Here is a 15,513-nt window from a genome sequence, read left to right on the forward strand (position 1 = left end):
AATACAGGAAGAAAAGAAACAAGCACCTACTATGTACCAGACACTGTGTAAACACTTTAAAACTATTATCTAATTTGATCCCCACAACAAGGTGGCAAGGTAGATGCTACTATCATTCCAATTTTACAACTGGGGAAACTGAGGCAGTTAAATGGCCTTTTCAGAATCACATAGCTATTAAGTTTCTGAGGTTGGTTTTGGATTCAAGTCTTCCTGACGCCAGGCCCATTGCTTTATCCACTGTTCACCTAGCTGCTTATAGACCTTTGTAACATACTTTTGTTTGTTTGTCTTTTTGGTTGGGCAGTGAGGGTTAAGTGACTTGCCCAGGGTCACACAGCTAGTAAGTGTCAAGTGTCTGAGGCCGGATTTGAACTCAGGTCCTCCTGACTCCAGGGCCGGTGCTCTATCCACTGTACCACCTAGCTGCCCCTGTAACATACTTTTGACAGAATACTTGTTTTATGACTGCTTAGTCATGTTCCCACATATAGGCACCAACCCAGCCATTTCCTGCAATTGCGCCTTTCTTATGTTTGCCTCCTTCATCTGTTCCAGATAAGCCCTTCACTCTGAGGCAGATGATGCCTAATGTAATGCCTATCTTTCTCTGCCATGTGTGCTTCATTCCCTAATTGATTTGTGTGTAACCTGACTGCAAAAACATGATCTTATTTGGGCGACATCACTGGAGAATTGCATGATGCTTGTCCCTTTTTGGAAACTCTCTAAAATGTTTTGCTTAGGAATAAGGATGTAATATGAAATGTGTATTGGTTCAGGGATCTACGGGACATCCCAGAAGTCTTATTGCATTTTTAAGTTATTAAAGCTTAAACTGTGCTAAAATTTGAAAGTGCTAACACTGTGCCTATGGGACCCTGTATAACTTTTGATGACTGCTAGGTCTAGAAAAGATATACAAATTCAATTGAATTCAACAAGTGCTTAACAAGAACCTCCTATGTGCCAAACATTGCTTTAGGTGCTTGAGATATAAAGGCAAAGATTAAATAGTTTTGCCCCAAAGGATTTTACATTCTATTGGGGAAAACACCTTGTGGGAAGAAAAGCACCTAGAAAATATGTACAAAGTGACTATAAGGGGTAGCTAGGTGGTGCAGTGGATAGAGCACTAGCCCTGGAGTCAGGAGGACCTGAGTTCAAATGCAGCCTCAAACACTAGCTGTGTGAGACACTGGGGCAAGTCACCTAACCCTAGATTGCCTCCAACCCGCCCCCCCAACAAAAACAACAAAAACAACAAAAACAAAAACAACAAAGTGACTATGGAGTCATTGGTAGTATGGAAGAGCAGTAGCACTAATGAGGGGGTGGGGGATCAAGAGAGGCCTCTTATAGGATGGGACATTGCAAATGAGCCATTCAGGGATTCTGGGAGGAAACACACAGTCCACGCAAAGTAACAGTATTTTATATATGAAGAACACATCCAAGCTGGCTGAAATGTGGAGAGTAAGTGAACAGGAATAAGAGGAAGTAAATTTGGAAAGAGAGATTGCAGCTAGATTGTGAAGGGCTTTAAATGCCGAACAGAGGCATTTGTATTTTATCCCAGAGGCAACAGCAGAGAATCCCTGAAGCTTCTTTAGCAAGAAAAGTGATGTGGCTCAGACCTGTAATAGCTCACCATATCACCTTTTCTTGAACTGGAGCAAGTAAGTCCAAAGAATCCTGGTAAGTCTTGCTAATACCTAGAGTTGTGACAGTGATACAACTGGGGGTTATAACCCTGTTTAGTTGTTAACCCTGAGTTGAATGTTCTGCCATTTCATGGAAGCTGGCTAGTTCCCATCTGAAGTAGACAGTTACTCTAGGGTTTGTGGGAATCTAAGAGCCACAGGTGACCGGGCAGATTGCCCATGTTCATACTGAGTATCCTTGCCAAAAGACATGCCTGATGGACCAAATAGTGAGTGTGGATTCATTCCGTGGCTCAAACCTGAACACTTGAGAAAAAGTCTTGCTGGTCTTGACAGAATTAAAAGAGCACTCAGCTGGTCTTATCGGACTGGCACAGACAGCCTCAACCTTCTGACAGGAGCCAGAGGCCAAGTCATGTGCTTTAAGTGTGGTGGGTGGAGTAAGGAAAAGGTTTGTGACTGCTACTCTGAGGAATGAGAGAGGAAGTCAATTTCCTCAGTCTGGAATGTGTCCTGGCCAGTCTTTGTGTCTGGAAATCCTACCAGTCCTTTTATGCTCAATTAAAAGGCCTCCTATTCCATAGCCACCCAGTCAGAAGTGTTTCTACTCTCTGCACCCCGACATTTAGTTTCTATTACTCAAATGGTACTTATCACAAATTGTCTTGTATTATATTTATTTGTGTACTCAGATCTCCAATTAGATTGTAAGGTCCTTGAAGGCAGGCAGAGACCATCTCTTCTTGTCCATTGTTGTCCATTTCAGAGTATCTAGTGTGCTAACTCTATCTCTACCCATCACAGGCACATATTTGTATATGCACACATATGAAATATATAAACACAAGAAGTCTGTATATGTATACATATACACATCTATATAAAGTTCATATTATGTATATATTCATATAAATACACGCATTAACATCTATCTATCAGAATATGCCCCCCCCAATACAAGTTAATTTCAGGGGGAGTAACTAGCCCTTGGGGATGGGGTGGCCTCAGAGAAGGACGCCTCAATGCAGCAGAGACACTTGTGAACTAAGCTTTGAACACAGTTAGGAATTCTAAGGAGCACAGTGAGAAAGTGTCGAAGTGAGAAAGGACAACATTTCAGATATGGGGAAGAGCTCATTCAATGTGGTACAGCGTGTGAAGAACTACAGATCATGGAAGTCATATACAAGAAACCTAGAAAGATAAGTTGAATACACATGGTGGACAGTTTTAAATTTCAACCAGAAGTTTGTATTTGACAAAACAAAAGAGGCAAAAGGGAGCTACCCTAGTTTCTTTTCTTTTTTTTTTTTTAAGAGGCAATGGGGATTAAGTGACTTGCCCAGGGTCACACAGCTAGTAAGTGTCAAGTGTCTGAGGCCAGCTTTGAATGCGGATCCTCCTGAATCCAGGGCCAGTGCTTTATCCACTGCGCCACCTAGCTGCCCCTTACCCTAGTTTCTTGAGGAGGAGAGTGATATGGTCTCACCTTTGTATTAAAGAAAGTCGCTTTAGCAGTGATGTGGAGAACAGGTTGAGGGTAGGGAAAGAGGAGAGGCAGGGAAACCTAGTAGGATGCTACTGCAGTGATACTGAAGAGAGGGGATAAAAGTCTGAACTTAAATTCTGGGGGTCTCAGTTTCTTCTGTAAGATAGCAGGGTGGGACTTTTTTTTTTTTCAGCAACAAACATTTATTTTATTTTCCAGTTACATGTAAGGGTACTTTTCAACATTCATTTTCATAAGATTTAGAGTTCCAAATTTTTTTCCCTCCCTTTCCCCCCCCCTCCACAAGATTGCAACCAGGTTATATATGTACAATCCATAAGTGTTCTTTTTATCAGTTCTTTCTATAGGGGTGCATAGTAAGTTTCCTCATTAGTTCCTTGGGATTGTCTTGGATCATTGCACTGCTGAGAGTAGTTAAGTCATTCACAATTGCTCATTGGACAATACTGCTATTTACTATGCACAATGTCCTCTCGGCTCTGCTCACTTCACTATACATTGATGTTCATTAGTCTTTCTGGGTTTTTTGGGGATCATCCTGTTTGTCATTTCCTGTAGCACAAGACCATTCCACTATAATCATATAGCACAGCTTTTTCCATCATTCCTCAATTGATGGACATTCCCTTGATTCTCAATTCTTAGCCTCCACCAAGAGTTGCTATAAATATTTTTTGTACAATTTTTCCCCCTTTTCTCTTTTTCATGATTACTATTGTTAACTGTTTCCCTTCCATCCTATTCCCTTCCCCATGATATTTATTCTATTATCCATCTTCTTTCATCCTATCACTTTTCAAAAGGGATTTGCTTCTGTCTGTCCCCTCCCCCACTCTGCCCTTCCTTCTTTTGCCCCTTTCTCTTTATCCCCTTCTCCTATTTTCCTGCAGGGTTAGAGAGATTACTCCACCCAATTGAGTGTGTACATTATTCAGGGTGGGACTTTTTTTGGCCGGGCAATGAAGGTTAAGTGACTTGCCCAGCCTGGGTCATACAACTAGTCCATGTCAAGTGTCTGAGGCCAGATTTGAATTCAGGTCCTCCTGAATCCAGGGTGGGTGCTTTATCCACTGTGCCACCTAGCTGTCCCCAGGGTGAGACTTTCTAAGGCTTCTTCTAACTCAAAAATTTATTTAGACGTAGCATGGTATAATAGAGAGCTGGCCTCAAAGCCAGACAAACCTGGCTTCACATCCCTTTTCTGATGTGTGATGGTTGTATGACCCTTGGCAATCGCTTAACCTCTCAATGTCCCAGGCAACTTTCAAAGATTACAACTTTGGGTTCATAGCTTTAGATCATCAAGGGACCTCAGGGGTCATCTAGTGTAGCTGAGGTCCATCAAAGTTTAAATGAATTGCCCAGGATCACACAGCTAACAAACAACTGGGCCAGGATTTGAACCCTCCCAACTCCCCCATCCCTCCTTATTTCCCTTGTACCGGTTGCCACAAAGAGCTGATGTGCACTGGTAGAGAGCTTCTTCCCCCAAGAATTCTCCATGCCAACTAAATGGCAGGTCCACCATCTCTCTGAGAACGCTGCTGGAGACAGCCCTTGGAATAGCAAGAGCTCAACATAACAATCATCGGAAATGACATTAAAGAAGCATTACCCCTTGCACTTTAACGACCACGGGATATTTCCATCTGACTTGCTGCTGAAATCTCCCATAAATGTTATTTCCCCCTATTAGCCTATTAACCTCTCTGAGAATTGGGGCTTTTAACGAGGGTAGAATTAAAAGTGTTTATTTTTGGGGACCACTCATGGTGATAAATCTTGCTGGATCGAGCAGCTGCCTTGCAATAGAAACCTGCCATATATGTTATCTTCCCCATTAGAATGTAAGTCCCTAGGGCAGGGGCGGGTCTTTTCTACTTGTGTCCTCGGCCCTTAGCACAGAACTTTGAATAGAATAAGGGCTTCACAGATACTTCATTCTCCCACACAGGAATGGACCTCGCCAGTGGGGAATGTCAGTCAACAAGCATTTATTAAACGCCTACTATGTGCCAGGCACTGTGCTTAATAAGTAGACGCCGGATGGTTTCATCTTTTGTACTTACGTTTCCGGCGTGTAGCACAGCGTTTGGTGCCGGCTAGGCGCATAATAAATACTCGTTGAGTGTTTAGTAGTTTTTATTTTTAATTTTGTGAAGCAAGAGAAGTGTAGAACCTTCCGCCTGGATTCCAAACAACCACCTCCCAAGGGAGAACAGGTCCCATCCCCCAAAGCCTTAGTACACATGCGCAAATCCCTGCTTCTCCATGCCCTTCCCCCCCGCACCCTCCGCCCTTAGTTTCGGCGGATGTTGTGGTGTGTCGGGGCAAAGCACGTGAGGGGCTATACGTCATCACAAGCACGCGCAGACAACATGGCGGCCGCGGCGGCGGGTGTCGGGAGCGGGAAGGTAAATAACGGCCCTGGGGCTCCGAGGCGCCTCTGATTTTCTCTCGGGGAGGGAGGGCGGAAGGGATACCCCCTCCCCCCTGGCTGGACTGAGGTGGGAGGCTCTTCTTTACTCCCCTCCCCCCTTCCGAACCCTGGCCCGGCCAGCCGGTGGCGGGACTTTAGTAGGGGAAAGAGGACGTGGCGGTGACAGCTGCCCCCTCCCCCCGCCTCCGTACCTGCGTCGGCCCCATCCTCTTCCCTTCCCGTGGGCCTCCGCGGCCGAGCCGTTTCCCCCCCCCGCCCCCCCGTCGTTCTCTCCTCCCTTGAGCGTGTAGCGCTTGGAGCTCTGTAGCTTCCCGTGAACCTCCGCGGTTGGGGCGCCCCTTCTCCTTAGCTAGTAGAGCTTCAAGCCCCTTCCCTTCCCGAGAGCCTCTACGGCCCGGCTTCTCTCCCCCCGCCCGACCGCCCCACTCTCCCATCTCCGGGTGGACCGCTGGGTCCCTTCTCTTCCCGTGATCCTCCGCGGCCGAGCCACCCTCCACTCCCCTTTTCTTCTTGTCCTGGGTGTGTGTGCGTGTGTGGCGGTGGTGGGGGGCGGGGGTGGTCTGGGGCCGGGACTGTTTTGGTCCCCGTCTTTTCCTATGAGCCTCAGCGCCGCTGCTCGCCTCAGTCTGGAGAGGGGCCTGTCCTCTCCCCGCCTCCCGGGGCTGGGGCCGTAACTATCGCCCCAGCTGGAGTTCTCGCCTCTCTCTCGGGCCAAGGAGCTCCCTTGGGCCTGGCGTGTATTCCGGGGTCCCTCGGGCATCTGTAGGGGAGCACAGCACAGTTTCGTTCCCCCCACCCCCTATTGTCCCTTTCTGCCCTCAGGTGGGGTTGGCACTGGCTGGGGGTGGGGGTGGGGGGGAAGCCTGGCCCGGGGCCTCTGGTTCAGGATCAGGTTTGGGGAGGGCTGGCCAAGTTAGACCGAGTTCATGATCTCAGGGCATGCCTGGTGTGTGCGCCTCAGTCACTTCAGACCATCAGATACCTGAGGGATCGGTGTCAGCATTTACCAGCCTTACACGTTTGGTAAACATGGCTGAAGTGAACGCCAAGGGCCTTTTTACTCTTCTTTACTCTTACTTTATTCAGTAAGTCGATGTCCCCCCCATTCCCTCCAGTAATAGTACTTTGCTGTTGCAGTTGTAAACTTCAACTTTTTCTTTCAGTTAACCATCCCCCCCCCCAAGAAGACACCCCAAACCGTGTCACAAACATGCAGTTAAAAGGAATTTTCATCTTGGCCAAGTCCAAAGATCTGTCTCATTCAGCATCTTGAGTCTGTAACTTCTTTGGTAGTAAGTCTCTGATTAGCTCTGCTTAAATAAATGATTGTTGACTTGTCAAGAGTAGAGAGTAGCATGCTTATCATTGGTTCTTTGGAATTCTTCTTATTCCCCTTTTTCACTAGACTTGTGGTCCCTCTTTCCACTTCAGGTGCCATGCCCTGTTATGTGGGTGCTCTGTCCATAAGAATATAATTCTCTCACATTTTGTAAGCTATTTTGAGGTTTAGGAACTAGATTTTTAAAATCCTTATTCTTACTATTTTTTTGTTTTCAGAAGGCTAGGACAATTTACTTTTTGTCCTGTGTGTTTTTCATTTATGATTTCTTGAAGTATAGCTCTGGTAAAATAGGTTTTAAAAAGCCATTCAAATGGAACTACTTGGCTACACCATTAAACCCAAATCACTCTGGCTTTTGCTGAATGGTCAAAAATTTTGCTGTAGTTTTTGTCATTTGTTTTTTTTTTTTTAAGTGAGGCAATTGGGGTTAAGTGACTTGCCCAGGGTCACACAGCTAGTAAGTGTTAAGTGTCTGAGGCTGGATTTGAACTCAGGTCCTCCTGACTCCAGGGCCGGTGCTCTATCCACTGCGCCACCTAGTTGCCCCTCGTTCATTTTCTAAGAGGACCTTGACATTGGGTGATGGCATGACTTGCACTGAATTGGATTTAAGTGAGGGAGGGCTGTGCGAAGTCTCCAGCCTCACTCTCTCTTCCAGAGCCGTCTGAGTCCAGTGGCAAGATATATATCCGGAAAACTGGAGATTGCCCCGAATGTTGAAGGCAATTGGCGTTGTGACTTGCCCCAGCTAATAAGTGATAAACCTCAACCCAAAGCTCTTGTTACTGGTTGTGTAGTGTTTTTTTTTTTAATTGAATAGAATTTTATTTTTCAAAATATATGTAAAAACAGATTTTAACATCAATTTTTTTTTATAGTGAGGCAATTGGGGTTAAGTGACTTGCCCACGGTAACATAGCTAGTAAGTGATAAGTGTCTGCGGCCGGATTTGAACCCAGGTACTCCTGACTCCAGGGCTGGTGCTCTATCCACTTAACATCAAATTTTTTGTTTGTTTTTTAGTGAGGCAACTGGAGCTTAAGTGACTTGCCCAGGGTCACACAGCTAGTGTTAAGTGTCTGAGGCCGGATTTGAACTCAGGTACTCCTGACTCCAGGGCTGGTGCTCTATCCACTTAACATCAAATTTTTTGTTTGTTTTTTAGTGAGGCAACTGGAGCTTAAGTGACTTGCCCAGGGTCACACAGCTAGTGTTAAGTGTCTGAGGCCGGATTTGAACTCAGGTACTCCTGACTCCAGGGCCCGTGCTCTATCCACTGCACCACCTAGCTGCCCCTTAACATCAATTTTTTAAAAACTTTGTGTTCCAACTTCTCTTCCTCCTCTATTCCCACCCCCCACCCACTAGAATTCAAGCATTTCAAAATAAGTTATACATGAGTAGTCATGGGAAACATTCCCACATTAGCTAGGTTGTGAGAGAAAACAGTCAAAAAACCCCAAAACTTCAGATTGAGAAATTGTCAAAGAGGAGGAAAAAAATGTGTTTCCATCTATTTTCAGATACTATCAGTTCTAGGGGCGGCTAGGTGGCGCAGTGGATAAGGCACCGGCCCTGGAGTCAGGAGTACCTGAGTTCAGATCCGGCCCCAGACACTTGACACTTACTAGACCCTGGGCAAGTCACTTAACCCCCATTGTCCCGTAAAACTCCCCCCCAAAAAACCAGATACTATCAGTTCTTTCTCTGTAGGTGGGTTGCCATTTTCATAAGTCCTTCAGGGTTATATTGGATCATTGCCTTGCTAAAAATAACTGCATGCTTGGTTGTGTAGTTTTGATGGCTTAGAATGAATGTAAATGGCATTGGTTTTCCATTTGGTCCAGAAACTCTCAGGGTCTTCCCCTCCCAGAGTGATACTTTTGTGATGACAAACTAGACCATTTTTTGTCTCAATTTTTATCTAACCCATAGTAATTGAATGAGAGTTGACTCAGACAAACTGAGACCTGGAAAGGCCAAGGTCACTCACAGCATCCTGGGCCATGTCTTATCACTGGAGAAGAGAGTGAGGATGATGACTTTGCAAAGCTCTGCCTCACTTAAATCCAATTCATTAGCCAGTCAGACACCACCTGTGATGTCATTGGTCCTCTTAGAGCAGGGCTTCTTAAGCTTTTTCCTCTTGTTTGCTAGAGAAATTTTTACTTGACTCCAGGTCATAGAGGTGTATAAAATAGGTATATATATCAAACACTGCCAGATTTTTTCGACTCCAACATCCAATTATGCAATACCATATGGGGTAGGGAAATACAGTTTAAGAAGCTTTATCTTAGGGAAAGAAGGACAAATATATTGCCCTTATGGCAATCACTCTCAATCACTTTTGTGATTTAGTTTGAAGACTACTGTGCTGAGAATCAAGAAAATTGTGATCTCTCTGACCTTGATTCTTAGGTGCCTCCAAACTCTGTGCTATTTTTATCACCAGTAAATGGGGATAGTAAAGAGTCAGGACGCTCTGTTAGAATTTTCTCTCTCGTAATTCATATATGGCAAGTCAGGCTCCCAGAATCTGTTTCCTAATCTGTAAAATGGGCCTAATAACTTGCATTGGCTAGTGAAGAAAGTTTTTTGCAATTTGTAAAGTGCATTTAATTCCTTAAAGTGATAGTAAATTACTTTGAGAAAAGGAAAATTTCTGGAAGTACAGTGCAAAGTACACATTCCCATTTTTAAGTATTTATGCATTGAAGATTCAGTTTGTGAATTTTCCCCTCCCCTTGTTTTGCTTTTCCTACCATTTCTGACATTTTGTTTTTCAGAAGATTTTTCAGGACTGTCTCTTGATTTGCATACCTTAGGTCACTTCTATTTTGGTTTGAATCAGAATTTTCAGAGAACTACCCATTCCAGGTGTTCATTGGCCTTGGAAGGGACTAGGAAATTGAGTCTGGGCTTCCTAAGGAGTTTTCATCACTTTTGGGACTAGGGAATAGTAAGTGATATAGAAGCTTCCAAAATTCCTGGAGAAGGAGAGGAAGGTGTCCAAATTTCAGTTCAGTCTCCCTTGAGTTAGTTAGCAGAAGACTAATCTTCATCTAGTCAATATCAATCATGATCTGCTATTTCTTAGGCTCTGGGGATACAAGTACAAAGAAAGAAATAGTACCTCTTGTGAGGGCCAAAATTTGATATACGGAGCGTTATTTGGGTGACTCGCCTTAATATTGGGGTCCCGGAAATAATGAGGGACCTTTTAGGTTCACCCACCCTTCTGAACTGCTCTTTTTAGATATTTCTCCCAGGCCAATAAGAAAGGAGCCTTTAAGCTTTAATTCATAGAAGGATCAGATTTTATTACTTGGGAATTAATTAAACAACAAAGGTGAAACTAATAAAAATCAAAGTTAAGGAAATAGGAAAAAAGAAATACAGATAAATACTCTTAACTCTAAACTTAACCTATGCAATCCTCAGACCCTTTCCAATTAAGCTAGTTCAAAGGAATTTAGGGTTTTCCGTAATTAACTCACCAACACCTGGACAGTCTCCAGTTTCGTGCCACTGCAGCCGCCTGAGAGAGAGAGAACTCTCGCCACCACGGAAAGGGGAGCAGTCTCAGAGCAGCCGCCAGAGAGAGACCGTGTTCCAGAAGAACGGTTCCTTTTCCCTTCAGGGAGCATTCAATCTTTCCTCCCCCAAAAGGGGGAGGTCCTTCAAAAACTGCCTATGGAGAGTTCTCCTTCTGACCTCAGTAACACATGTAACTTCAGGGTGGGCCAAGTGTGGCCCCTCCCAAATGAGTCAGCTAAAAACTGCCATAATAATTTTACCGCAAGTAATTTTTACCACACTCTCTAATCAGTCTATTTTAGTACCTACTATATGCCAAGTTAAACCTGAGGATGCAAAGTTAGGGAAAAACAAGTCCCTGCTCTCAAGGAACTCATAGTTTAATGGGGGAAACAAGTATCAAGGAGTTTACATTCTAAAGAGAGAGATGAGAAGTACACATTAAATATATACAGTAAAAAATAATGTGAATTTATACAAGTTAGTTAAATACAAGGTAGTTTGGAAGAGAAGACATTTGCAGTTGAGATCAGGAAAGGTGTCATTCACAACCCAAAATATTCTGTTGGGTCCTGAGCAGGCAGGGAATTGGCTACATGGTTTGCATACTTGTTATTGAGGGCCTAGGAGAATAATATAGTGACAAAAACAGTAACTACAGAAGTTTAAATAAATAAGGTTGTTTTGCCCTGGTCATAATGTTGAAGGTCAGTTTTGGTTTGGAAACAATGTATCATTAGAATTAGTTTTTTTTTTTTAAAGAAACTTTTATGAATTTAAAGTGGGGTAGGAAAGGAAGTGGAGAAGAGGAAGTAGCGTTAATTGCCATTTACTTAGTGTACCTGATGGTGATGGCTTATTTGAAATTTCTTTGAGCTCTGCTTAGTATTTTTTGGAGGCAAGTGAGTACAATGGTTCAGAGCTTGCATTCTGAAGAACCGAGCATGTGAAAAAGGAAAGAAAAGCTTATATAATTTTAAATTGCTGATAGCATGTACAAAAGTACGGTACACGTACAAAAGAATGCATCTTAGTGAAGAGGAAAGGAGAGAAAAGAGAGCATTATCTTTAGAAAAGCATATTTAGGTTACAGTGTGAGGAAAAAAAATCTTTACAGTGAGAGCTGTCCAAAAATGGAATGGGTTGCTGCCCTGGAACAGAAGTGGTTTTTCCCTTTTTGGAAGTCTGATGACCACTTGTTTGGTATGTTGTACAAGAGATTTTTGGTCATATATGGGTTGGACCTTATGATTCCTTTTTTTTTTTTTTAATTAAAAATTTTTTTTTTTAGTGAGGCAATTGGGGTTAAGTGACTTGCCCAGGGTTACACAGCTAGTAAGTGTTAAGTGTCTGAGGCCGGATTTGAACTCAGGTACTCCTGACTCCAGGGCCGGTGCTCTATCCACTGCGCCACCTAGCTGGCCCGGACCTTATGATTCCTTAAGGCTTCTGCTTCGTAGAGAATATCACTTGGATATTTCATTTATCCATCATTTTATTTGTAAAATGAAGGGGGAGTTAAGATTAGATGGCTACTAGTTTCTTCCAGTTCTAGATCTTTGATCCTGTTAACAGTGAGATTGAACAGGGAATCCAACCACTCTTGTGTTTTAGTAGATTGTTTAATCAATTGAAAATACTAATCCGATGGCGTGCTGAGAGGGAACAATAACTATATTCACATTTCCATAATACTTTTTTACAAAACACTTTTCTCACAGGAGCCCTGTGATTTTGGTAGATCTGAGCTATGAAGGGGGCCAAATGAAGTTAGTTCCCATTATACTAAATTCCAAATCATTGTCCAAATTATTTTGTTATACTTCAGTTTTGATATATTAAATGTTTAGGTCATTTGCTGGCTTTTTCTCATATGGAGATTTTATTTTAATAGTGTTGGTGATAAGAATTTGACTGAATTCTGCCACTTATAGCCTTACTAACAGGTATATAACATGACTATGAGTTCATTACACAAAACAGACACTTAGAATATATCTAGGTAAACCCCCCATGCTCAGGAAGCTGTATATGTACATGAACATGTATACACACACACACACACACACACACACATTCATACATACATATTTAGTTCCCTTTCTATGCCAGTCTCTTCCTTACTTTATTAAATTGAATTTTGCTCATTGCATCAATCTGTAATTATTGTAAAGCATTAGAGCTTTTGTTATAATCCAAATGGCATTGTTAGGAGGTGAAGTAGTAGGAGGTAGTATAGTACTTCAGAATAAGAGGTATTATGGATTCTAGTCATGGCTGAACTCCACCAGCCACCCCCCTCGCAGTTGTAAGGAATGGCTTATTGGGCATAGCTGCCTGTACAATCTTCAGATAATATCCAGCCAATAGTTTAATTCCTCTGAAGAAATAATGAAAATACACAGTACAGAAATGTTTTATTTTTCTAAACTCATCAACAAATGATACTAAGCATTTTTACTGTAGTTAATAACGTGTAATCTTTACAACTATTTTCATACAAAGAGTTTGCCTTTGAATTTATGCAAATTTTGTTGTTATTGATCTTTTTAAGAAGGATCTTCCTACCCTAAGGTTTGGGATGATAGGTTATTGCAAGTGGTCCATACCTCCATATATGCTTCAGCCATCTTATTAAGTGACTCAGTATAATAAACAAACATGTTTTCAGGAGATTGAATAGGTATGTTTTGCTTATATTCATATTTTCATATACATATAGATGTTAGATGAAGGAATTAATATACAAATTCATTTAAAATGTCTGAATTCACAGTAGAAATTCACTTTAAATATTAGCCTTTTGTCATTTATTTTTTTCCGTGGTTATGAATAGTGCAAGTACTATTGTATTGGGGTTTGAGGAATGTTTTTTTTGTTTTTTTGTGTTTTTTTTTTGACGGGGCAATGGGGGTTAAGTGACTTGCCCAGGGTCACACAGCTAGTACATGTCAAGTGTCTGAGGTCAGATTTGAACTCAGGTACTCCTGACTCCAGGGCTGGTGCTTTATTCACTGTGCCACCTAGCTGCCCCCTTGAGGAATGTTTTGATTTCAAAAAAGATACTACTTGAAAAAGTTGGGGAACTACTGGATATAATTTCTAAAGTATCTTCTAGTACTATGATTCTTATGATTAACTATGTGATCTCATTAGGTATGAGAACTCCTTCTATTGGCACAGATGCCAGTACCTTCAAACTGTTTAGTCCTGTGTGAGTCTCAATATTTAGGTATGATTTAGACTAGATATCCTCAAAGGTCACTTTGGGCTCTGAGATTCTTGGATTCTAAATTCTCTATTTTGTATCCTCCCATTATACTGGGTAATTTTCTCTCTTTAATGTAGCCTTGCAATAGATTGGTGTTGTGATAATCCAACTATTGTTTTTTCTCCATTGGTGATTAGACATGGATCTTTGTTTTTGCCCATTGGGTTACCTGCAGTTTTTGTTGTTGTAAGAATAATTAACATTTACAAAGTAACTTGTTTGATCCTCCTAAAACCATGTGAAGGCACTGGTTTTTCTCAAGTCAAAGGGAGAATATTGGTATTAATGAATAGTCTTTTGAAGCAGCAAGTACCTTAGTATCATTTAAAACATCACATTTTATCAAATGTGATATATCTCAATATCTTATTTAATTATGGATTCAGTCAATTGTCAGTCTGCCTGGGTCTGTCATTTTATTGGTGTATAGAATTCCTAGTGAGGAAAATTTGTTCACCACTGAAGATTGGTAGTTGTTTTGCAACCTAGCCTTGGAGGGCCTTAAAACTGAGGTCTTTTGTTTCTTTGAGTCCAACTTTCTATCTACTATGACTGACTGTTCCTTCCCACCTTTTTCCTCTTTCCCAGTGGTGGGCAGTCTACTTTTTCCAGTTGGATTGTAATAATTGGGAGGAGGGGAGAATATATTTTTCATCCAGTCTGTTTTTTCAGTGCGGATGGTTATACTGGTCTCTTCCAAAAAATGGATCTCACTTAGATAGATTTGTAGTGTTCCAGTGACATTAGTACAAAGCCATTTATTATTATTTAGAAAATTTTAGAAAATTTGGAACATTTGGAATTTTGAAAAAAAAATTGGAAAATTCACTAACATTTAGAGTTGCCTAAAAATGTATTCTGCGTTTTGAAAGTAGAGTTCTGCTTAAGGTGAAGCCTGGGTCACCATTTTTCTGGTGATGATATAGGGGTTTGTTTTTTTTAAATTTTTTGGTGGGGCAATGAGGGTTAAGTGACTTGCCCAAGGTCACACAGTAAGTGTCAAGGGTTTCAGGTCTAATTTGAACTCAGGTCCTCCTGAATCCAGGGCTGGTCCTTTATCCACTGTGCCTCCTAGCTGCCCCTGGTGATGATACTTTTACTCTTGAGTTTTTTTGTTTTTTTGTTTTTGCGGGGCAGTGGGGTTTAAGTGACTTGTCCAGGGTCACACAGCTAGTAAGTGTCAAGGGTTTCAGCACTGATTTGAACTCAGGTCCTCCTGACTCCAGGGCCGGTGCTTTATCCACTGCACCACCTAGCTGCCCCTTGAGTAAGTATTGATGATCTCTAAGGCTCCCTTCTCATTCTGAGATTCTTTGATTCCACACCTCAACTTTACACCAGGCTAGTAATTGTACTTCTTATATTTGACATCCTGTTGTCCTTGAGAGATACAGTATTGACAATTACAGAGAGCTGAATTTTTCTATTTCATGTAAAGGTACTTTCTGCTTGGCACTGGTTTTTTGTTTTTTGAATGTTTTATTTCTCAAAAAAAATTGGCAACAGCTGATTGGAAACCTACTTATTCTTCAACTCCAAATTTTTTTTTTAATATAGAGAAGTGACTTACTGATTTACTATTTTACTTTAAACAAACTCCCCCTTTTCCCCTTTATATGTTTACCATCTACTAGTGCTGAGTCCTTCCAAGGAGTTGCTCCAGCTTACCCTTCTAGGTCCTTGCTTTGTTCCTTTTACCAAAAAATGAAAAACACAATTCCATCGTGCATCTTAAGGGCTTCAATT

At 42.0% G+C, this 15,513-nt stretch overlaps 1 protein-coding gene across 3 annotated transcripts in view; it reads left to right on the forward strand.

Annotated features, from left to right (window-relative positions):
* The first annotated feature begins 5,486 nt into the window (after positions 1-5,486).
* Positions 5,487-15,513, forward strand: part of TBC1D15 (TBC1 domain family member 15) — a 77,679-nt gene continuing 67,652 nt past the window's right edge. For 2 of the 3 annotated variants that reach the window (XM_043967113.1, XM_043967110.1), the window contains exon 1: positions 5,487-5,588. In XM_043967113.1, the coding sequence (XP_043823048.1) occupies positions 5,487-5,588 (102 nt within the window). Of the gene's footprint in view, positions 5,589-6,107; positions 6,134-15,513 lie in introns of those variants that run through there. The other variant, XM_043967111.1, reaches the window with a different exon arrangement.

The sequence above is a fragment of the Dromiciops gliroides genome, chromosome 5 (genome assembly GCF_019393635.1).
Source record: "Dromiciops gliroides isolate mDroGli1 chromosome 5, mDroGli1.pri, whole genome shotgun sequence".
NCBI lineage: Eukaryota > Metazoa > Chordata > Mammalia > Microbiotheria > Microbiotheriidae > Dromiciops > Dromiciops gliroides.